The sequence below is a fragment of the Terrapene carolina genome, unplaced genomic scaffold, assembly GCF_002925995.2.
Source record: "Terrapene carolina triunguis isolate 2854851 unplaced genomic scaffold, T_m_triunguis-2.0 Scaffold96, whole genome shotgun sequence".
Taxonomy (NCBI): domain Eukaryota; kingdom Metazoa; phylum Chordata; order Testudines; family Emydidae; genus Terrapene; species Terrapene triunguis.
In genome coordinates this window covers 62,550,660-62,573,979 of record NW_020664447.1, presented here as the reverse complement: position 1 = coordinate 62,573,979, position 23,320 = coordinate 62,550,660, and the positions used below count along the sequence as shown (strand labels likewise).

The window sequence follows — 23,320 nt, the reverse complement described above, 5'->3', positions numbered from 1 at the left end:
CAATGCAGTCTCTCTTGGCCACTGCTGATGGCCAACAAGGGGCCAATTAGTGCCAGGTCTGATGGTGGATTTTCTGATGACTTATCCATGAGGCACCAGACAGAGACCCAACAAACACAGTCCACAGAGACCACTGAATAGCTTTCAGGTAGTAAAGGCTTTCAGTTACTACCCACCTGGGGCTGGACTGGGACCAGTGCCCTAAAAACAAAGGGCTCTGTATGCCATTCCCCAGTCCTACTGCAGGGTCATTGTCTTCTGCATATCTGACACTTTGCTAGCTCAGCCATCCCAAGAGTGTTGCTAGAAGGTCACATTCCTAGTTATTTTCAGCTAAAACGCTCCTCTCCATAATACTCCCCCAACAGCAAGACAAGCCAGGATACTACGCTCACTGAAGGAGTTTCACCTGTTCATGCTATGCCTGAATTTGCTTCACAGCCTCCATATCCCTGGCTTTCCCCTCTCAGCAGCCTAAGACTTGAAGAAAATGCAGGCCATGGTGCTAAGCCCTCTTGCATCGCACTGACTCGCTCTGCCAAGGCACAAGTGCTGACTCAGCTAGTCTTCGCTGCCAAGTGGGGAGAGCACAGCACAGCTCCAATGAACAGGGCCCTTTTCTGATGCCCAGAGCACAAATCGGCAAACCATCAGAAGCAGCATGACAGAGGTTAATGAGGCCATGGAGACACACGGCAAAAGGTCGGAGTTTTGCAAGGGCTGCTGGGAACAGCTGTCAAACTACAAGCAGTCTGCAGCACCGGCAACTCCACCACCTCAGCTTCTCTCAGAGCAGCTACAACTCAGCCCTTCTGCAGACTCAGGTTTCAAAGGTACAGTCTTTTTAAAACACTTCTAATGCTGGGGAAGGTGCCAGATTGACAAGCCTGGAATCTGGAGGCTTCTGAGCCAACAGCTACAACTTAGGCAGCGGCAGAGCAAGCTTCCTCCCACCACACTGCTCACAGGCCTGATCAACTCTAGGGGAGTTCAGTCTCCCACTCAGTCTTTGGCCACTACTCTAAAGTTGCCAATGCCGGGGGCAGTTGATTATGATGGCAGATCGTGTGCTGTGCACACCTGTCCACTAGGAACTGGACTGAGAACCCACCACTTCTATTCACATAGACTAATGGACAGCTGCCAGAAGGTCGTGATTTTCACTCACTACCAACCAGTGCTGGATTGGACCCAGCATCCAAGAGTGAAAGCCATAGTCCTCAGGGCTACCGGAGAGTTATGGAGATGGCAGAGACACGGGCAGACGGAGAGAGAAAGCTCCAAACTCCCAAGTTTGTCACTTTGGCATCTACCACCAGTTTCTTCAAGTGCATCAGTGACACCCACCTGTGATTAGAAGAGCTACAACGCTATTTCTTTAGTCGAAGGGGAAGGTGAGAGCAACCCTAGGCAGGCTGCTCTGCAAGACACTTCTAAGCACTTTGCATTAGTTAAAGCCAAGTATATGTTACTAAATACTAAAAAGGGCTGTGTGGTGCACTGGTGGTGGCAGTAGGGGGATGGGTGGCCCAATCCACTAGTTCTTCACCTCAGGACACCGGAGTCTAACTCCTAGATGTGTTAGATGAAAAATTAAACAGACTTGGTAGTCCTATTGCAAAATTACTGCCTAATTTGGCATAGATCAGCACAATCCATATTCTCTACTCTGAAGAGGCCCCAGTACAGCAGAGGGGCTGCAGGGCAGGGACAGGACTGAAACACAAGGATCTGTGGATCAGGATTGAAGGGCACTGACAGTGCAGGTGGGGAGAGCCCAGAACTGAAAAACAAGAGATCTGCAGGGCAAGTTTGAAAGGCCTTGGCAGAGATGTTGTAATTTATAATCTTCGTTCCTGTCACTACAGATGCTATTTTTATTCATATTAATTAGTTACATCAGAACACAGTGACAGAAAGCCTGGCAGCGAAGAGTCCCTTAGATTGCCCAATTACTTCTCTATTTCTTCAGGGATGCTCTGCAGCCCTGACTGATCCCAGAGGATTCACCACTCGTCCACCATATCTGCCCCATTTCAATTCACTCAAACCTTGTGTTACAGCCCCCACCAACTAACTGGCCAAGCAGGACAGAGACAAGACTGTCTTGCTGTTGCTAAGCAACACAAGGCCACCTGCCTTCCCACTCCCACAGCAGCTCAGTGCACTACATCAGTGGTGCTCCACTTCAGTCTAAGCAGCAAGGAGCCTGAAGTGGGAATCGAACCTGCTTTCATCCCAGTGGCTGACTGACTAAGGAAGTAGCTCGGTGGAGTGCATTGCCTTTGGTAGAGCTCTCTTTGCTTGCCAAGCCTCTGGGGGACAGAGCCCTGTGCTATGGTCACGTTACCTGTGATTTGAGGTAGGCATACTCCTGTGATCCATACGGGACACTCCGGAGAGAAGTGAGGTAGTCATAGGTGATAACAGCTGTCTGAAAACCAAGCCAGAAACAGTATGAAGACTCTGCAATAATCTCTGATCAAGCCAACAAAGCTTTTATTAAAGGGACTCTTTCGATTTAGCTTTAGGCCCTAAATTTAAGTTTAGTTTAAAATAAAAGGGTCACAAGGAACAAAAAGTAATACAAATAAAAATATTCATGTCAATGAAAATCAGTGGTTTACACTTATGGAAAACTTCCCTGCAGGGCAGGAAACTCAGTAACATGGAGCTATTAAAAATAAGTAATACTCTGTATTTCTAGAGCACCTTCTATTCCAGGCCATCAAAGCACTTTACAGGTATTAATGAATTAATTAAATATCCCAACCCCCCTGGGAGATAGGTCAGGATAATGTCCATTGTCCAGATGGGGAAAATCAAAAGGACAGAGTAGGGAAGTGACTTGGCCAGTGTCACACAGCGAGTCAATTGCAGAGCCGGGAACAGAACTGAAAGAAGCCTTGATACCCAATCATGTGCCTTATCCGCAAGCCAGGCCCACCATATATGACAAGCAGAATGTGAAACTAACTAGAAACTGCCTGAGGCTTCCATGTGAACGGGAGTCTTTCCCTTTCCCTCCTACCCAATCCCTGCAGGCAAATCCAGGATTGGCAATGTCAGAACAGCTGCCATGGTGTCAAATTGTGATGTCTAAGCTATTACTCAAGGGATGGTACAGGAGAGGTCAGACTAACACCCATCCACATCACAACTACTCCTGTGGTTTGGTAACCGATTAGCATTAGTCACCTTCACCAGTTACAAATCACACAATTCAGTTTGTATCCACGTAGCAGCTTTTCTACCATTGTACTCACACCTACTACACTGCCCATCTGTATTCATATCAGTGAGTGCTGGGAAAACCTGGGCAGCTAGCCCTTCCTCCTGGCCTCAGCTGGGGAGAGAGAGTGGCCAAAAGATATGCATGCAGAGCAGCGCAAGGGGGAATGCTTTCTGGGATGTCCAGTGCACAGAGAGAACCAGACAACCTGGTTACAAAGATATAATAAGTGATCCAACTACATGCAAAAGAACAATGTTCTGACCTGGTTAAGGAAGACAACCATGTAGCCAAGCTACTGGCAAGGGTGAAACACTCTCAGCTACCCTAGTTATTAACCCTGTTAACAATGTGAGTGAGTGGACACAAACCATGTTTGGAGTTGACCAGGCAACTGGTTATACACTAGGTTAAAAGTTGTAATGTAGACAAGGTAACCCTTTTCAAGTGCCTAAGTGACTGATGGGCCTAAGTCCAAGAGAGACTTAGGCACTGAGGAGTGTAAGTTTCATTAAAACCAATGGGGAGTTAGGCTCTGAAGATCCTAGTTCACGTTTGGAAATGGGACTTAGATGCATTTGAAAATTTTATCCTAGGCCTAAAGTTTCTCTCTCTCTCTCCACAGCCAGGAAGGGCAGGAATGGAGATGGAAATATTCAGAGCAATTTCATGAAGTTTTAACAGCATTGAGCATGGGTCACTTGCTGTTATGAACCAGTTAATAGCAGATTCTCTGTAACTGGAAGTCTTTTACTCATGATTTGAGGATTTCAATAACTCAGCCAGAGGTTGTGTGTTTATTACAGGAGTGGGTGCATGAGGGTCTGTGGCCTGCGATGTGCAGATCAGACTAGATGATCACCACGTTCCCTTCTGGTCTTAAAGTCTATGAGTCTAATTGTAGCATTTGTGATAAGAATTCCCATCTGGATTTCAATCCCCACCACCACCCTTTGTAATGACAGGAGCCATTTGCAAAAAACAGATCTGGAATCAGATTTCCAAACATCTCAAAACTTACGGGGCATTTCATTCTGTGGTGGGATGAATGCCCAGCACCAGTGTAAAACTTGATGGGCCCCTTTACACAAAGTACCGCTAACATGTCCACAAGCCCAACTCTCTGGAGACAAAGGAGACAATGGCATTTCTGCGTTAGAAAGCGAGTCACTAGAAATGAGCAATGGGCAAACTGTGGAAGATTCAGACAAACCTCTGTCCAAAGCTCTGTGCTCTGGGGTGAGGTTGGGAATCAGATACAAACAAGGGTTTTGCTCTTTCCTTTTTGGACAGAGGTTTCTGATATTTCCCAGTTTTGAAGTTAGAAACCTGTTAGGAGAAGCCTTTTCTTATGATTTTTCAGCCCTTCCTGTCCCTGCTGAAGCCAGGAGCTGCAGAGGTACATGAAGAAGTATTTGGAGAAAGACTTTACCAAGCATTTTCCAACATCAAAAAATAGCTTTGGAACAGGGGGACCTTTGAATCAGCTTTGGGTGAAGGTTTGGGTTGGTTCGTATGTTATCTCTTGTCCATGATGGTAATTATCACTTCCAACTTGAAAAGAACCAGCTAACAGATTGCCCTGCATTACTGAGGAAGAGGAAATTTAATTAAGCAGTTACTAATTACATCATAATCTTGAACAACAAATTAGTATTACGATGATTCTGATAGGCAACTCTGACATTGCTAAATCCCCAAAAGTGTCTGAGATGCACTTCAGCTAAGACATAGGATGTTAACTTGATGCTTTCTGAAAAGGCAGAGCCAGTGTTAGACCCTGAAAGAGGCAGAGGGCAAACAAAGCAGCTACGTCTGATTTCTAATGCTATCCAGAATGCAGAGGTTTTCTTTGACTTGCTGCTATCCAGGCCCCAAAGAGCACCCCACTTTCATCAAAGACTAGTTCTTTGCACTCCGTGCTCCGGAGGAACTGATCTTCATAGATATAAGAAGACCTATGAGATCATCCAGTCCCTTTTGATGGCAATGCAGGATTGATGCCCATAGTGCACCAGCCTTTTGTCGAGTCTAGTTTTAAAATTCTCAGAAGATGGAGCTTCCACTTTGAGTCATCCAGCTGCTGGCTTCCCACTCCCCTCAAGTTATCACCTGACCTCCCCACCTCCTGGGAGGAGGTCCCCACTCAGTGTCCCTGCCTCTCTGTGTTTTCTCTCTGCTGGGCCCTCAAAGACTGACCAAGCATGAGCAAAACCTGTTCCCCAAACCTGAGCTCAGGCAAGAGCTTTCCCCCAAACCACATAAGCAAGGAAGTTTAACAAGGACAGATGAATACACATGGATAAATTAAGAACTGATGCAAACCTTCTAGCAAAACTCAAACTCGCCAGAGGTTTGAGAATATAGTGGCAGGTCAGATTTGTTGTCTTCCCTCTCCACGTCTTTTTTTCATGTTTACAGCTGTTGCTGCTGAATTTGGCCTGCATATGTCCCTGGAGACAGTGCCCCTAGCTGCAGCCTGGCTTTGGCCCAAGAGGTTGAGTTAAGCATCCAGACTTTTGGGTACTTCTCTGAATATAACTTTTGAACATTTTGAAGTTCAACTACCATGACTGAAGTCCCCCTCCCCCCCAAATCGCAAACAATTATGGGAGCCTACTGACCTGCTAAGTAGGGGTCTGCCCAGGCTGGATTAAGGGATAGGCATTATAGGTCCACGTTGAGGTCCCCCACTCCCAGAGGCACATGTTTGCAATAGAATCTAAGCCCTCATTTTAAAGAAGTCTCCATCCCTCATGGTTGGGGAGAAACACTTGAAAACGAAGAAGTTAACATCTTCTGACCCTGATAAAGAGCAGGTCGCTAGGGCTGGGAAGGCAGAGGTCATTAGTGCAGCAGCATGGCAGAAGCTCACACTGGAGCAACCTGACCATATGGGGCCTTGTGTATGTTAGAAGAAATAAACCATTTTAAAAAGTATTCCCCATATTTTAAAAAAAGAGTACTCCAGTACTTACAAGGGCTAGAGACCACCAGCAGATTTTTCTGTGGGATATTGTTTGCGGCTGCTGCTGTAAAACACTGTAATATGTGGAGGCAACATAGTCTAGTAGTGGATTGAGCCTGAGAGCAATGGACTGCTGAGTTCTAACAGCTCTGCCACGGACACCCTCTGTAGCCATGGGCAAGTCACTTCACCTCTCTATACCTCAGTTTCCCCTGGGGTGTACGGCTGGTCAGTGGTGTTTGTACAGTGAACATAAGAACGGCCATATTGGGTCAGACCAATAGTCAGTCTAACCCAGTATCCTGTCTTCCCACAGTGGCCAATGACAGGTGCTCTGAAGGGAATGAACAAAACAGGCAATCCCTGAGAGATCCACTCCCAGCTTCCTGCAATCAGAGGCTACAGACACCCAGCACATGGGGTTGCATCCCAGAACATCTTAGCTAATAGCCATTGATAGACCTAGCCTTCATTAACTTATCTAATTCTCTTTTTAACCCAGTTATACTTTTGACCTTCACAACATCCCCTGGCAACAAGTTCTACAATTTGACTGTGCGTTGTGTGAAGAACTTCCTTTTGTTTGTTTTAAATCTGCTGCCTATTAATTTCATTGAGTGCCCCCTAGTTCTTGTGTTATGTGAAGGAGTAACAACATTTCCTTATTCACTTTCTCCACACCATTCATGATTTTTTAGACCTCTGTCATATCCCCCCTTAGCCGTCTCTTTTCCAAGCTGAAAAGTCCCAGTCTTTTAGATCTCTCTTTACAAAGAAGCTGTTCCGTACCCTTAATCATTTTTGTTGCCCTTCTCTGTACCTTTTCCATTTCTAAGATACCTTTTTTGAGATGCGGTGGCCAGAACTGCACGCAGTATTCAAGGTGTGGGCGTACCATAGATTTATATAGTGGCATTATGATATTTTCTATCTTGTTATCTATCCTTTTCCTAATGGTTCCTAACATCCTGTTAGTTTTTTTGACTGCCACTGCACACTGAGCAGATGTTTTCAGAGAATGAATCCAAGATCACTTTCTTGAATGGTAACAGCTAATTTAGACCCCATCATTTTGTATGTGTAGTTGGGATTATGTTTTCCAATGCACGTTACTCTGCATGTATCAACACTGAATTTCATCTGCCATTTTCCTGCCCAGTCATCCAATTTTGTGAGATCCCTTTGTAACTCTTCACAGTCTGCTTTGGACTTAACTATCCTGAGTAATTTTGTATCATCTGCAAATTTTGCAACCTCCCTTTTTTCCCCTTTTTCCAGGTAATTTATGAATAAGTTGAACAGCACTGGTGCCAGTACATATCCCTGGGGGACACCACATTTACCTCTCTACATTCTGAAAACTGACATTTATTCCTACCCTTTGTTTCCTATCTTTTAACCAGTTACTGATCCATGAGAGGACCTTCCCTCTTATCCTATGACTGCTTACTTTGCTTAAGAGCTCTGGTGATGGACCTTGTCAAAGGCTTTCTAAACTCCAAGTACACCGTATCCACAGGATTACCCTTGTCCACATATTGTTTTCCTTTATAAAAGCCATGTTGACTCTTCCCTAACAAATCATGTTCATCTATATTGTGACGTTGTGCTGTCTATATGGTTTTATAAAAACATAATAAGAAGTGAATATAATGTAACTGGAATAGTTTTATAAAAATATGATAATAAGTTAATATAATGTAACTGGAATACGCTTCATGCAAAAGGTCTCTTGTAAGGTATCATTAAAAAGCTTATAATCTACTGAGTGTGATCATCCTATTTGTATAAATGTACCACTCTTGTATCTGAAACTAGAAATATGAAATATAACTCTGAGGGCCTATTGTAATTATGCAAAGTGTGGGCCATTAATGGTGGGTTGAAATCTTGATGACTCCCATTGTCTGCAGATGGCTGTGTCTACCTGTGAGTCTTCCTGTATATGGGTGTGCTGGCAAGTGGGTAATGAAGTCTTGCAGTGACATGTGATCATGTCACCTGAACTGGAATCCATCTTTAACCTGGTGCTTTTCCAGTGGGGGAGGGACAAAGGGTTCCCGCCTTATGCAAAAGATATATAAAGGGGTTGAAGAGAACAGAGGGGAAGAGGAGCCATCATGAAGAATCCCCTAGCTACCACCTGAGCTGGAACAAGAGCTGTACCAGGGGAAAGAATTGTGCCCAGGCCTGGAAGGTGTCCAGTCTGAGAAAAAAAAACTTACTGAAGCATCTCTGAGGGTAAGATTATCTGTATTCAGTTTGATTAGACATAGATTTGCACATTTTATGTTATTTTGCTTGGTGACTTACTTTGTTCTGTCTGTTACTACTTGGAACCACTTAAATCCTACTTTCTGTATTTAATAAAATCACTTTACTCTGTATAAGCTTTATACAGGGTAAAATGGATTTATTTGGGTTTAGACCCCATTGGGAGTTGGGCATCTGAGTGCTAAGGACAAGCACACTTCTGTGAGCTGTTTTCAGGTAAACTTGCAGCTTTGGGGCAAGTTATTCAGACCCTGGGTCTGTGTTGGAGCAGACGGGAGTGTCTGGCTCAGCAAGACAGGGTGCTGGAGTCCTGAGCTGGCAGGGAAAACAGGAAAAGGGGTAGTCTTGGTACGTCAGGTGGCAGCTCCCGAGGGGGTTTCTGTGATCCAACCCGTCACATATATGTCTGCTAACTATAGTAAAGAACAGAATTTCAACCAATTTGTCTGGTACTGAAGTTAGGCTTACCAGCCTGTAATTGCCAGATCACCTCTGGAGCCTTTTTTAAAAATCAGCGTCACATTAGCTATCCTCCAGTCATCTGGTACAGAACCTGATTTAAGTGATAGGTTACATACCACCTTTAGTAGTTCTGCAATTTCATATCTGAGTTCCTTCAGAACTCTTGGGTGAATACCATCTGGCCCTGGTGACTTATTACTGTTTAATTGATCAGTTTGTTCCAAAGCCTCCTCTACTGACTCCTTAGTCTGGGACACTGAAATGATAAAGTGCCAAGTACTATACTTTGCATTATTTTTAATAAGATGGTGGCAGTTTATGTTTCTGCCATACACTTTCAAAACAAACACCCTCTCAGGTCCCAGACATTCTTCACATCACCTTCTGCTCTGGCCTACGCACCTTTCCAGCCTGCGTGTGTAAAGGGTAATGGATTCTGAGATCAGCTACAGACGGCGCTCCTTGTAATTCTCACTAATGAAGCATTTAAAAAGTGCAGAAGATGAAGGCTGACAGCTGCTTAGCACCAGGGGCTTGTAAGTGATGGAGCTCCTGGCCTGAAGCGACAAACGTATGGCACAACAGAGGTGCAGGACAGACTGATCTCCTACACAGTTTCTGCTCTACCTTGTAAATCTGGCTGCCAATGGATTCTCCAGAGAAGGCTCTCATGGAGAGGGTTACAACCTGTCTAGCTGTCAGCTGCCATGCTCATGTTTTTGAATGCTGTGATCAACATCTGTGGTGAAATGAAGGTAACACTCATCCAGGACTAGTGGGGCTCTTCGGCATTTATTTTAGAAACAGTGTGTGTGCTGCCCCCACGTGGGTCTCCTGTCTCACCTCTCCCACTTTACCCGTTCCCTGACAATAATCCCCCCCAAAACACATTCAGACACCTTCCCCTCCCCAAATTCCTCCCACTAAAGACCCCAAGACAAAGTTTACAGGCAGGGTCCCAACACAGTATTCATTCAACAACATGGTCCTTTCAATGAGCGGTTGCTGTAGGAGAAAAGGAGCCACCATCAAGGATGCGGTGAGCAGCTTCAAAGCAAAATGACTGGAAAAAGCCGTGGGGTGATGCCCAGGACTGAGTTCTGGATAAGAAGTGGGTGAAGGGGATGTGGGGTAAAGAGACATAGCAAAGTGGGTGTAGGCCCCACAGGGCTGTCCAGATAGATTCCCCAATAAGCTATACTTTCACTCATTGTCACAATCTGTCTCTCTTCCTCTTCATTGTAAATTACCCTCTAGCCCTTCTACGTGTTTAACCTCTTTTCCCCACACAAATAACAAAACAGAGAAAAACCCAAATTCCTGGAGCTCAGAGCCAACTGTGCATTTGAAACATATCAATACAGTAAACTCAGCGCCAGAACTGAGCTCTTGTGAACTCCAGTTCTCTCTTGAGGATCCTTCTAACCCAGCCAGTAAATCTCTCACCCTACCCTCACACAACCTGCCAGGGTGAAACTTACTGTGACAATGGCTCTGCCCACCCGAACAGCTCCAAAATCATTGGGATCCAGGTACTTGCTGCTGTACAGGTAGAAACCAGAGCTGGCTGCTGCCAGAGAGACAAGTTTCAAGGCCCTTCTGGCCATGCTGGCGACCACTGCAGAGATACAAAACAGGAACCATCACCACTTGAGTGGAAGAAGGGAGTACATGAGGAACAATTCAGGCCAGCCTTGGCCAAAAATTCAAAGTCATCCAAGTGCTTCCTTCCAGAACTCATTTTTCAGGTTGATCAGCTGTCAAGTGAGCATGTGAAGGTCTGTTAGAGCAGAGGACTCTATTAGAACAGGCCTCATGGTTTCTATCTCTTGCTATGAGAGGAGAGTGTGGTCTAGTGCTTAGAGCAGGGGCGGTGGGAAACAAATCTTCCAAGTTTTAATCCCCGCTCTGCCACTGACTCAACACTAATGCTGTACTTTAGTTTCATAGTGATCAGTAGGCAGGTGCACAAGGAGCTCCGTTCCAAGTTCGTTATTATACTACAATAGTTGTCTAGTGTCTAGAGGCCACAAATCAAAGATCAGGGCTCCACTGTGCTAGACACTGTACATACACATAACGAAAAGATCGTCCCTAGCCCTAAAGGGTTTACAATCTAAGTATAAAACAAGAGACAACGGGAGCATAAAACAAACAGCAGGAGCACAAGGTAAAAGTGAGTCAGTTATGATTAGTGTAATAAGCAGTAGTCACAGCACACCAGCTGCCTAACCATTATCATGAGTTTTGTAGGCTTTAGTAGATTTTAAAAGGGGATTTAAAGGAGGATAGTTACAGATTTTTACAGGGAGCTCCTCCCATGGGAGGAAGCACAAAGGTGCCTGTTGGAAAATGTTCCAAATGGACAGGCAAGGCTGTCATTATTGATTGCATGGAGGGGTGGGGGTCAATGTCTCAATAGATGGTAGGGTAGAGACATGCCATGAAGTGCCTTAAAGTCAAAACAAGTAGTTTGTGCTTGATGCCGTGGAAAAGGGGAGCCAGTGGAAGGAGGCAAAGAAGGGGGTGACCTGGTCAAAGCGACAAGCCAGGAAGATACCTGCCTTCTCATCATTTATGATCCTGTCTGAGGCAGTATGGTCCAATAGTTAGAATATGAGACTGGTAGTCATGATACCAGAGTCCTAGTCCTGGTTTTGCCTTTAGCTCAACGTATGATCTTGGGCAAACCTCTTAACTTCTCACTCTCGGTTTCCCTATAAAATGGGGGAAACAATAATATACCTGTTTCCCTACTTTAAAGGGCTGTATTAACTATTTATGTTTGTAAAGTGCTTTGAACATGTACTGTATAAGTGCTATTATTATTAATTGAGGCATTTCAGGGTTGGGCAGTTTTGTTTTAATGCTAGGCTCTAACTAAATTTCCCCCCTCCCCAAAGGATTTCATGATGTGTCAGAAACTCTTTAACATTCTCTCTTACCTCTAACATTGTCCTTCCCTGCTTTATTAAATGACACTTTTGATTATTCAAACCTGGAAAGTGTTTACAAATCCACTTTACTTTTTCCCCTCATTCCATTGATGAAGTTTTTCTTTTTATATTTCATTTATCTTTGGCAATGGAATTAGGAGGGTCAGTTTCATTTTCTGTTTCTAATCAATTTCACTCCAGTTAAGAAAGCCTAAGGCTGCTGGTTTAGATACCCAGCAATTAAATGAAAAAAATTATCCACATTTCTTTTTTACTTCTGTCACAGATCACAGATCCTTGCACCTAGTTACAATCGCTTGTGAGTGCGCTCTTCCTAATGGCAGGCCTTGGGGCTCTACTTCACTAGAAGGGGAGTCCTATGACTATCACTCTTATACTGGATCCCAGACTTCAGCATCCCTGTTTCACAGAGGAGCTCCTTCAGAAGAGTCAGTTTAGCTTGGTCCCCGCATGAATCGGGAACCTGGAAACTTTGGCCTGCAATCTAGGAGTTGCAATGTTGAACATCACAGAGCCTAACTTTCAGGTACCTAGAAAAAAGTCACAGAACAACCCTGCAATCCACAAAGCCCAAGTTAGGTATGTAGGCTTCCTATATAATGAATGGGGAGAGTTAGATGCCTTAGAATTAAATTCATAAAAGCAAGCATGCTAGGCGGGGAGCCATCTGAACTAGCCAATGGGAGATGCTGACAACGGCGGTGTGTGCTAAGCCCTGTCCCTCTCACACAGTTAGGTACTTATCTATGTGATCCATGAACCTGGAGACAGGTGGCTTAGGCACCTAAATGGTTTCTTGAGGGATGAGTTAGGCACCTTCCTTGCTCCACACAGAACAGCCAAAGGAGGTGGCAGGGGAAGAGAGAGACAGACAGAGGGGGGAAATCAAATCCCAGCTGAGTGCTTGGTAAATTGTTCCATTGGTTAATTACTCTCACTGTTAAAGATTTATGCCCTATCTCCAAACTGAATTTCCCTAGCTTCAACTTCCAGCCATTGGATCGTGTGACACCTTTCTCGGCTCATTATTAAATATTTCTTCCCCATGCAGGAACTTACAGACTGTAATCAAGTTATCCCCTTAACCTTCTCTTTGTTCCACTAAACAGACTGAGTTCTTGAGTCATGTTTTCTAATCCTTTCATCATTCTGGTGGTTCATCTCTGAACCATCTCCAATTTATCAACATTCTTCTTCAATTGTGGACACCAGAACTGGACACAGTATTCCAGCAGCAGCCACGCCAGCACCACATACAGAGGTAAAACAACTCTCCACTCCTACTCAAGCTTCCCCTGTTTATGCATCCAAGGATTGCATCAGCCCTTTTGGCCACAGCATAGCACTGGGACCTCATGTTCAGCTGATTATCCACCACCACACCCAAATCTTTTTCACAGTCACTGCTTCTCAGGATAGAGTCCCCCATCCTGTAAGTATGGTCTACATTCTTTGTCCCTAGATGTGTATATATATACACACGTTTAGCTATATTAAAATGCATATTGTTTGTTTGCATTCAGCTTACCAAGCGATCCAAATCACTCTGTATTAGTGACTTGTCCTCACCAAACACCTGTATGCAACTGTGGTCACCAGGCACAAACAATGGAGCACATCATATCTAAGTGTCCCCTTCGTCCTTTCGCTGGGGGCCTGAAGGACATTCACCAGGGCAATGTGCTGGCTATCAAATCTAGATATAAATTTGTAGTCGTTGCTACCTACCCAAGCCATACAAAAGAAGACAACCACCTGTCCTCTTCATTATTTATCACTCCCTCAATTTTTGCGTCATCTGCAAACTTTATCAATGATGGTCTTATGCTTTCTTCCAGGTAAAAATGTTAAACAGTACAAGGCCAAGAACAGATCTCTGCAGGACCACCCACTCAATGATGGTTCCCCATTTACAATTACATTTTGAGACATATCAGCTAGCCAGTTTTTAATCCATATAATGTGTGTCATGCTAATTTTACATTTTTCTAGTTTTTTAATCAAAATGCTGCATGGTACCATATCAAACACCTTATGGAAGTCTTAGTGTTGATGTAATATACTATTACCGTTATCAACCAAATTTATAACACCCTCAAAAATAAAAGATATCAAGTTAGTTTAACAGGATCTATTTTCCATAAATGCATCTTGCTTGGCATTCATTACACTATCCTCCTTTAATTCTTTATTAATCGAGTTCCACAGTGGCCACTCCATTATCTTGCCCAGGACCTCCACCAAGGGCCAGATTTTGCATGGGACCAGATCTGATAGGCTACCTTTAAGCATGCCTCCTAGATCAAGCCCCGCACATGAGTTAGGCATTCATCTGTCTATCTTCCCCCCAATTTGTGGATCATTCTGCGGCTTAGGCAGGAGATAGGCATCAGGCTGCCTAGAGAGAGGCAGCAGTGTACATGCTCAGAGACAGCAACTTAGGTGCCTAGGGAACTTTCACCCTGAAAACTTAGGTGACAACACCTACAGCATTTTGCAGGAGTTTTGTGGATTGCAGTGGAGCCTAAACTGGGATTTAAATACCTAAATCTGGGGTTTAGGTGCCTAAATCCCTTTGTATATTGGGGTCTTTGTAAATAGCAGGGAACAGTTCATCCTTTTCAATACAAAGCATTATCAGCCAACAGAAATGGGTTAAAACAATAAAGGCCTACACGGCATGAATCTTACTTAACCTTCCTTCTTTGCAAGTTTTAGGTAACTGCCACCCAGCCTATATACCCTTGAAGACAGCCCCTCACATTCTCTCAGCATTTCCTTATCAAAGCCCATCCCCCCTTCCTCTCTACACAGGTGTCTTTACGTGTTTAGTGTACCTTTGATCGTAGGTCCAGGCCAGGTCAAAATAAACTTGCAAGCCTGGTTGGAGCCAAGCAGGTGGGCATTTCCCAATTAATGATTCCCCCAGGGTTCCCTTAAGGACCCTTGGTATTCTCTCTAGAAGCATCTTTATCTCTGCCATTGTTTCATCACCTGTTTGCTTCTCCTTAAAACAATCTCCTTTGATTTAACTTATTGCAGTCAAGCAGAATAATATCAAACAGGTAAACTGAGACACATACACTTTTCATAGAAATATTACAGAAATGCCCCATGCTCTCCACAACTTTCAAAATATTTTATGAAATAGTTTTAATTAATAACATTTCTGGTCCTATTTTTTGGTAAATTTGAGGCCTAAATTACTTGATAGTGTCTCCTTTTAACAAAGAAAAAAACCCACTTCTGTCTTTTTTGTTTTCTTCCCTTCTTTATTATTAAGAACATTTGTCTGAAGACAGGATGTAGGTCCATCTGTTCCCACATCTTATTCCCACCTGAAGCCATATTCTGCAGTTTGTGACATCACTGCTATTTCCATACCCACTAATTGGAACGTCACAAGCGGAGGATGGCAACTTTAGGTGGGATATAAACAGCAGGAGCAGCTGAGCTCTTAAACAACAAAGATCCTGTTTTCATGCTAATATCTCTTAGTAATAAAAATGGGGGTCTAAAATAACTCCAATATAAGATATAGAAATAGAATTGGCAGAATCAATTGTATATCAAGGTTTTCCATAATGTGTCAGTGAGTCTTTACCATGTAAATGAGCTATTGCAAAATCCCTAGGGGTATCTTAAAGACACTGTCAGCTGCGAAATATGCCTCTCAACATAACTGCCTTTCACTATTAAGATCTTTGCTAATGAATCACCTGCTGCTCTTCCTCTGTAGACATGAACTGGCTTCTTTGACTTTCACTTGACTTAGTCCATGATCCAGCTTAAGTATCATGTGTGTCACTTACAACCAGACTGACCCAAGCTCCCATATTCAATCATTTGACTTGTGTAACTATAGATCCTGCATTGTATGTGTGGAATAACTATGAGCCTGCTTGCAATAATAAATAAACAATAATAATAAAATATTTAGCATCTTCACATTTTGTTTTGTGTTCGTTTTCTTTTCATTGAATTTCATACTAGTGAAAGTTGCTGGATTGACTTGGAGACTGACAGTCTCCAATTAGTCAGCACACAGATACTGCAAAGGCATGTTTATTCACCAAAGTCTGAGCCTTGCCCCGGAGAGACATCACTTCTACACATGAAGGGGGAATTAAGTCTCTGACCCCTGCAATCCTTGGTCTCTCATCTGAGATAGGCAACAAAAAAGCCAATGACGCTGGTGAGTTTTGTTTTGTGGAAACCCCTCAGAATTAGACGGACACCCATCATCCTGTGACACCTGTATAACTTTTCATATGGGCCATTAAACAACCACCAGATGACGACGACTTTCAGTCACTACGGACCTCAACAAGATGCAGACTGGGGACCTAGTGTTTATTCACACCATTTCAGTGTTTGCAATAATATGAGCGAAAGGACTAAATGTTAAACTTATATATGATTTAAGTTGTTTATTTGTGACTGGACTTTCAAGAGGTCCTGAGCACCTGCAGCTGCCTATGAAGCCAATGGGCCTTGAGGTGCTGAACACTTCTGAAAATCCGGCCACTGATTTGTAATCTCAACTCAATTAAACTCTGTGGGAGGGCGCAGCTTTTAGATAAGCAACATGCAGAAATGAAAACCAGAGGCTGGCACTTTATGAGGAACCCTAGATCTTCCAGCCACAATCACAGCTCCAGCAGTTACCCTCACAGCAGTGAAAAGAAAGAGTCCAGAGAATTATAAACTTCTCCAGTGCCCTACACTACCAGGGAAGGAGAACTCAGGCAACCCGGCAGTAATTAAAATGGTAAGCGCCGTGCTGTGAGGTAACCCCCATTACCAGTCTGCTGCAGGTGTCAGGGTCTCTGTGCCACCTGCGCTTCTCGTCTGGCTTTTAGCAGGACGGCCGAAGACGAGATTTTTTTCCAGCGAGTAACCCGGTGGGCGTCCCAGTGAAACACATGAGACAGAGGCTCTGAGACCGACCCTACACTGAGGGCGCCTGCTTCCAAACAAGTGCCAGGGAGGAGGCGATACCTGAGCCGATCAGGCGGGGGCGGTGGGAGAGCAGAGGTTGGTAGTGTGGTGGGGCTGGGGGCGGAGAGAAGGCGGCGCTGCTTAGGGAAGTTGGCCGTGCCGAGAGGGGCAGGCAGGGCGGGTGTGAGTGGAGGACAGAAGCGGAGATGACCGGGAGAACTAGGCTGGGGTAGAGGCTGTCGGGGGGGCAGGCGGCTGGGCCAGGGGTCACTGGGGAGATGGCGGCAGAGGCTGGGCCAGGGGGACTGAGAAGCGGGGGTTGGAGTCAGGGCCGGACCCGCGCCGCCCGGCGACTGTGCGTTTCGGGGGTGTTAGCCCCAGCCCGGCACCTCCGAACCGGCCGGCTCCCGATTAGTTACACAACGCTCTACATTCCACGAGGCGCAGCCGCTCCCCGCCCTTCTCCGGGTGACAGTGGGGGCCTTCCCCTCTCTCTCTTCAGGGACCACCCTCCCCGCAGCAGCTAGAGGGGGCCGCTCCACGTACTTACCGGCTACCCGGCACCTCGATGCTTTTACCCAGAGAAAACAGAGACCTCCTCCCCACATATGGTACGGCCTCGCCCCCGCACGGCATGCTGGAACTTGTAGTCCTGTGCTGATCACAACCCCGTAGGCCCCAGGATGGGGAGGGCTCTAGAGAACTACAGGCGTTGGGCCCTAGGCGAGTTCACTGAAGAGCTGGGGGGAGGGAGGGTTGTCACGTGGGCACTGTTGCTGAGCGAGGCCGGCTCGAGCACTTGTTCGTCAGCCTGGATTCTGTATGGACCAGTTTCTGAATATGTTCAGGAGCAATAAACTATGAGCAGTGGAGATTTATGGGCAGGAGCAGGATAATCCATCCTCTGCAGTTGCTGCCAGTTTATATCAAACAAAGCAATAAGACTGCTGCCCAATCAGTCTTTCCCAATCAAGTGTCCAATGAAATACAGGTACCTGGAGTTGGAGTTTTGTTGCCTTAATCAACATCATGGACTTTCTGATGATTTGGTAGATTTATTAAATCATTAAAAGTCCTGAAGCAAGTAAAAAGCATGAAAAAAATATAACAGAAGCTACTGGAATAACCAGGGGACAGGGACCTTGGAAATACAATAGAACAGGGATCAGCAACCTTCCGCACGCGGTCCAGGATGGTTTGTTTACCTTCAGCCAGGGGTGGCTCCAGGCACCAGCGCAGCAAACGCGTGTCTGGGGCAGCAAGCCGAAGGCGCGGGACCGGCAGATCACCCACAGAAACGCCGCCGAATCAATGTGACTAGCAGACCGCCCACAGGCATGCCGCTGAAGGCCGCCTGACTGCTGTGCTTGGGGCAGCAAAAAACATAGAGCTGCCCCTGCCTGCAGCGTCTGCAGATTTGACCGATCGCAGCTCCCACTGGCCACGGTTCGCTGTTCCAGGCCAATGGGGGCTGCAGGAAGCGGCGGCCAACACATCCCTCGGCCCACGCATGCCAAAGGTTGCTGATCCCTGCCATAGATAGATGGGAATGATCCTCAATTTCAGTGCTAGTATCTATCGGAAATGTATATGTGCACCATTTACTTCTTGGGGAATTCTGTGCCAAAAAAACTAAAATTTCTGTGTACAATATTTAAAAATGCTGCATATTTTATCTGTCAAAATAGCATAATATAATCATGCCAGTTTCAATTATTTTGGTAATTTATTTTAAAATGCTTGTCAGCAAGTATGTCTGTAACAACACACACACAAAAGATTCAGGAAATGTTTTGGGGGGGTTGTTTTTGATTTTTTGTTTTGTTTTGTTTACATGGATTCCTTACTAGGCATATTAATACAGAACTTTGAGTACCGGTAATTCATTTAAACTACAATACAGAAACATATTTCCCCCACCCCTCAGAAGCAGACCAAAGGCTTAGGGGAGTCAGGGATAACGGAGGAGCTGAGGGAGAGGGAAGGAGCCTGGGAGTGAACCTAGAGTGTTGTTGAGTGTGAGTGGGAGAAGTATGGAACAGGGTTGTGGGGGGGATTGTTAAGGAGTTGGGGAGCCTCCCTCATGCAGACCCTGTCTGACACCTAGCTTCTCCCATTCAGTCAAGCACATCTGCCCCTGTCCCCATGTGGCCCTGCAACCCCACTCCCATTCAGCCCCGGCTCAATGCTGTCACTCCACTAGCTCCTGAGACTGTGCCCCCCCCCAAGCCCTTCTGAACCTTACTCTGTGACACACACACACCCCAGCAGCCCTGTGTGCCCTGCTCTGTCCATCCCATGCCTCCTCACATGGCCCCACTTTGAGGAACACAGTCTCTTCCCCCTCCCTCTCTGCCAGCTGGCTGTCCTCTCTTCTGATGCCACATCAGCCCCTGGTGGATGAAAGGTGTAATTTCAGTGCCTCTCCACCAGAGCCTATTTTCTGCAGACAGAAAAAATATGTGGGGGACATTAATTCTGCGCATGCACAGTGGCACAGAATTCCACCAGGAGAAAACTGTGCTCATCAGTAACAATGAAACTGTTAACAACAAGGGAAAGATTATCAGGAGTGAGGGGAAAAGCTTTCTCTGCAGCTGGCCTTCAGCTAGCAATTTCCTTATTGTGAGAAATAAGAATGATGACAAATCTTACCATATTCAAGAGTAAATGTAAAACTAAGCTCGTCACCAAAGCCTTCCCAGAATAATGATGATGATGATGATAAACAGAAAAACAAAAAAGCCTAAATACATGCTTGGGAACAGAGAACCAAAGAAGAGAATGTTAAATCTTGATGAGTTAGCACAATTACTGTGAGGCATTCAGATGCTATGGTATAAATACCTAGATAGATAACCACCCACTGAAACATTTAATAGATATCATTCTCCAATAAAATATTTTTTAATTGGAAACCAGTGATAATCAATTCCATTTTCCAACCAGTGTCCCTGTAATGAAGATAAGATGGACTTCAATAACAGCTGTGTAATCCGTAGTGGGAAATACAAGTATTCAGGATGAAGTTGAGGAGACAGCATTTAGAACTGATCCTACCAAAAACAAAGGTGACAAATCAATGAGAGCTAAGCAAGGATGTAAAAAAGCAGAATGAGACAAAAGAGGCCTTGATAATACAGTCCACATCTCTCAGAGATATTGTTTCAGGCTGTGTGCAGATTCAGGCAAACATCACTACATTGGCTGTACTCAGTTCATATTTTCAAGGTTTCTTTTGCAGCTAAAAGAAGTAGAAACTTTTTCTTACATGAAATCTTAGATTCTGAAGCACAAAGTCTCAGCCTCCCGAAAAACCATACTGAAGCAAACTAACCCAATTCAACTCCTGTACCCAAGTAAGATTTCCGCTGGCCATCTTCTTTCCTAGATATATTATTCTCAGGATGAATGTCATTTTCTCTAAGCTTCTGTGAGCAACTGTCAAGCAGGTGGCCCAGAAAACCTTCCTCTTGGGATCCCTGGTGGCAGGGCCGGCGCTTCCACTAGGCGACCCTAGGCAGTCGCCTAGGGCGGCAGGATTTGGGGGGCAGCATTTTGCTGCCCTTGGCGGAAATTTGGCGGCGGGGGGGTCCTTCCGCTCCGGGTCTTCAGCGGAAATTCGGCGGCAGGTCCTTCACTCGCTCCGGGACCCGCCGCCGAAGTGCCCCGAAGACGTGGAGCGGAAGGACCCCCGCTGCCGAATTCTCAGAGGAGGAGCGCTGCCGCCTAGGGCTGCAAAAACCCTGGCGCCGCTCCTGCCTGGTGGACAACAGACAATATACTGTTCATTTTCCTTAATGGTTCAAAATATGATCAAGACTATATCTTGGACTCCTGCTACGCTCAGTCCCAATCTCTTTCTCAGTGTCCATGTCTACCCCCCACACACATACACACACACACTCAAATAAATACATGAGTGCAGTGAGGATTAATGGTGGAACATTGTCCCTGAGAAATTAAACACCACAGTCAGGAATGGCAGAGTTAAGGTTGATTGCTCTGAGTGGTGTGAGTACAGAGGGCAGTTTTTGAGCTGAAAGGGGAGTGAGTGAGGCATCCCAGCATGGTGTTAGCCTAGCCTCTCTCTTCATTATATTTATAACAATGTTGACAAAGGTGAGCCCCGCAAGTTGGCAAGTGGTGTTAATATGGGACACAGAGCAAACAATGAGAAGAGAGATTTGGATCATGTAGGTAACTGTGAAAATAGGAGGGAAACTAGTGCAGACCAAATGTAAAATAATTAGTCAGGGTCACAATAGGAGACAATCCAGCGAATATGAGCTAGAGGTCTGCTACTACTGCTATTAGAGTCACTGGGAGTTTTGCCATTGGTTTTAGTGCAAACAAGATCATGACCTCAACTGAGCTCATTCCAGATCATTGATCAGGAATAGATTTTGGGGGTGACAACTGGGAAATCATTGATGCTATCAGCCTAGGGCTGCAGTAAAGAAGGCAATTCCCTACCCTCGGTCACCGTCCCGTCACAACTCCCTGCTGCTAAACAAGATGCTAAACAGTAGCAGCCCTGACTACCAATCTTTAGCTCTAATCTTTAGATCAGTAGCCTTGGCACTGTTCCCATCAGAAGGGGTGGGGCATGTCAGCATCTGATTTCTATTGGTCTTCCCTCCAGAAACTAGGTGATATTGCTTCAAAATAATCCTATTCTTACAGCACCCAGTTAAACAGCCTGAAGCTGGGACCATGAGGGAGAAAGAACAAGACTTTTGTACCATAATGTCATGTGCCCAAGTGCGCTAGGTAATTATGTAACCAAAGCTAAACCATTCTATATTTAGAATAAGCACCTAGTTAGAGTGGTCAGAGCTCTTTTGTGTGAGCCTATGCTGGGGTACACAAGAAAGAGCTTGGCATAGAATAAAGACGCTATCTTTGATTCCATTTTCCTTTCAACTAGTGAATAAAATAAATCTCAGAGTATCCCAAATGGCCAAGAAATAGGAAAAAAACATTTACTTTGATTTTTGGTAAATATGCATCCCTAGTGTGAATAAAGCAACAAGTCTGAGACGTTGAAACACACCCACAGTGCTCACAGCCTTGGTGCCCCAGAGCCACATTGGGAAGAGTTCAGTCAGATTGTTTGAAGAGAGGATGGCAGGGCATTCTGGCCTTCCCTGCAACGAATCAGCCTTATCCACTTTTCTCTCTCTCTCATAAATTCCTTTTGATTATAGAGATATCTAAAGAAATCTGAAAAGACTCTCTGGTACCAGCCCTCCCTGGAGTACAGGGAGAGGAGAGTTCAAAACGAACTCACAAAACAGGTGATCCTGTGACCCTGGGGTCCTAGAGGAATAGCCTGAACTCTAACCAGAGAGCATTCTGGGGTAGATGATGGCTTTGCAAAAGCACAGTGCGAAGGATTGGATGATCCAGGCAGCCCTTCCTAATGTCTGTGATCTGTCATGATCTGCTGTGGGTGGCTAGTGAGGTAAATATTGAGCCAGATCCTCTGCTCGTATAAATGATTGTAGCTCTGTTGAAGTCAGTGGAGCTATGCCAATTGACACCAGCTGATGATCTGGCCCCTCGAGCCCAGGGTTACTAGAAACCTGTTTCAGAAATATTTCCATGCTCTGTTAATTCGGGTCACCAGATAAAATTATATTACAACATCGATAATATTATAGCATTGCGTGGTTGCAAGACTGATGAGTGGACACACCAAGATGAGTAACACGGAACAAGACCATCTGGATATTGTTCCATAGTACAGGTTAACATGCCTTCAGAGGGCTTTCACTGGGTCAAACTCATGCAAATTGTGGGGCAAAGACACAAAAGGAGATATTAGGTTCATCTGGTCCGACTTTAAATAAAAGTCTCAAATGTGTCATCTTTACACGGCTAATGGAAAGCACATAGCTGTCTGTGTAATGGCAACCATCCCATCTCCACTGGGATCTTGTCACTACTAGGGCTAGACTACATCAATACTGGAGGGGGTACCGCCAAAGAAAACCTACCTGCTGCATTTGGTAATTCAGTCGGAGCTGATCTTCCCATTGAGTTAGTAGTGACCCAATACCTGAGTGTGGCACTAGAGCTGCTGTGCTCCTTGAGTTGCTATGTTTTCAATGAGATGTAAAACCAATCTTGTGGTCTTTGAATAGCCTCTGACACTTTTCATAACAGTCAAAGAGTTTGACCCTATGTCCTAGCTAAATTCCAGCTTGGGTAATTATGTTCCATCTCCATAAATTCCCTGATAATTTCAATTGGTTAAGGGATTCTCCTTCACTTCCTGTTCTAGGCTGTTCCATGCTGTTGCTAAGCCATCGTGTTTCACTTTTGAGGAGGCTTCATATCGGCAGTGGGTGAAATGCTACCAGCATCTACTTTGCAAAGCACTCTGGAGTCCTGGAAGGCACTATAGAAATGCATGAGATTATTATTGCTTTCCTGAATGCTTTCACTTTCCTCTGAAGTGTAACAAATTACAGAAATTAA

General features: G+C 45.0%; 1 protein-coding gene across 1 annotated transcript in view; it reads right to left on the bottom strand.

Moving 5' to 3' along the window:
• The window catches only part of ADCK1 (aarF domain containing kinase 1), a 120,952-nt gene extending 110,409 nt beyond the window's left edge, over positions 1-10,543 (bottom strand). The window contains exons 1-2 of the mRNA XM_029911522.1: positions 10,418-10,543; positions 2,351-2,434 (exon numbers count right to left, since the gene is read on the bottom strand). Of these exons, the coding sequence (XP_029767382.1) occupies positions 2,351-2,434; positions 10,418-10,543 (210 nt within the window). The remainder of the gene's footprint in view (positions 1-2,350; positions 2,435-10,417) is intronic.
• Positions 10,544-23,320: the final 12,777 nt, after the last annotated feature.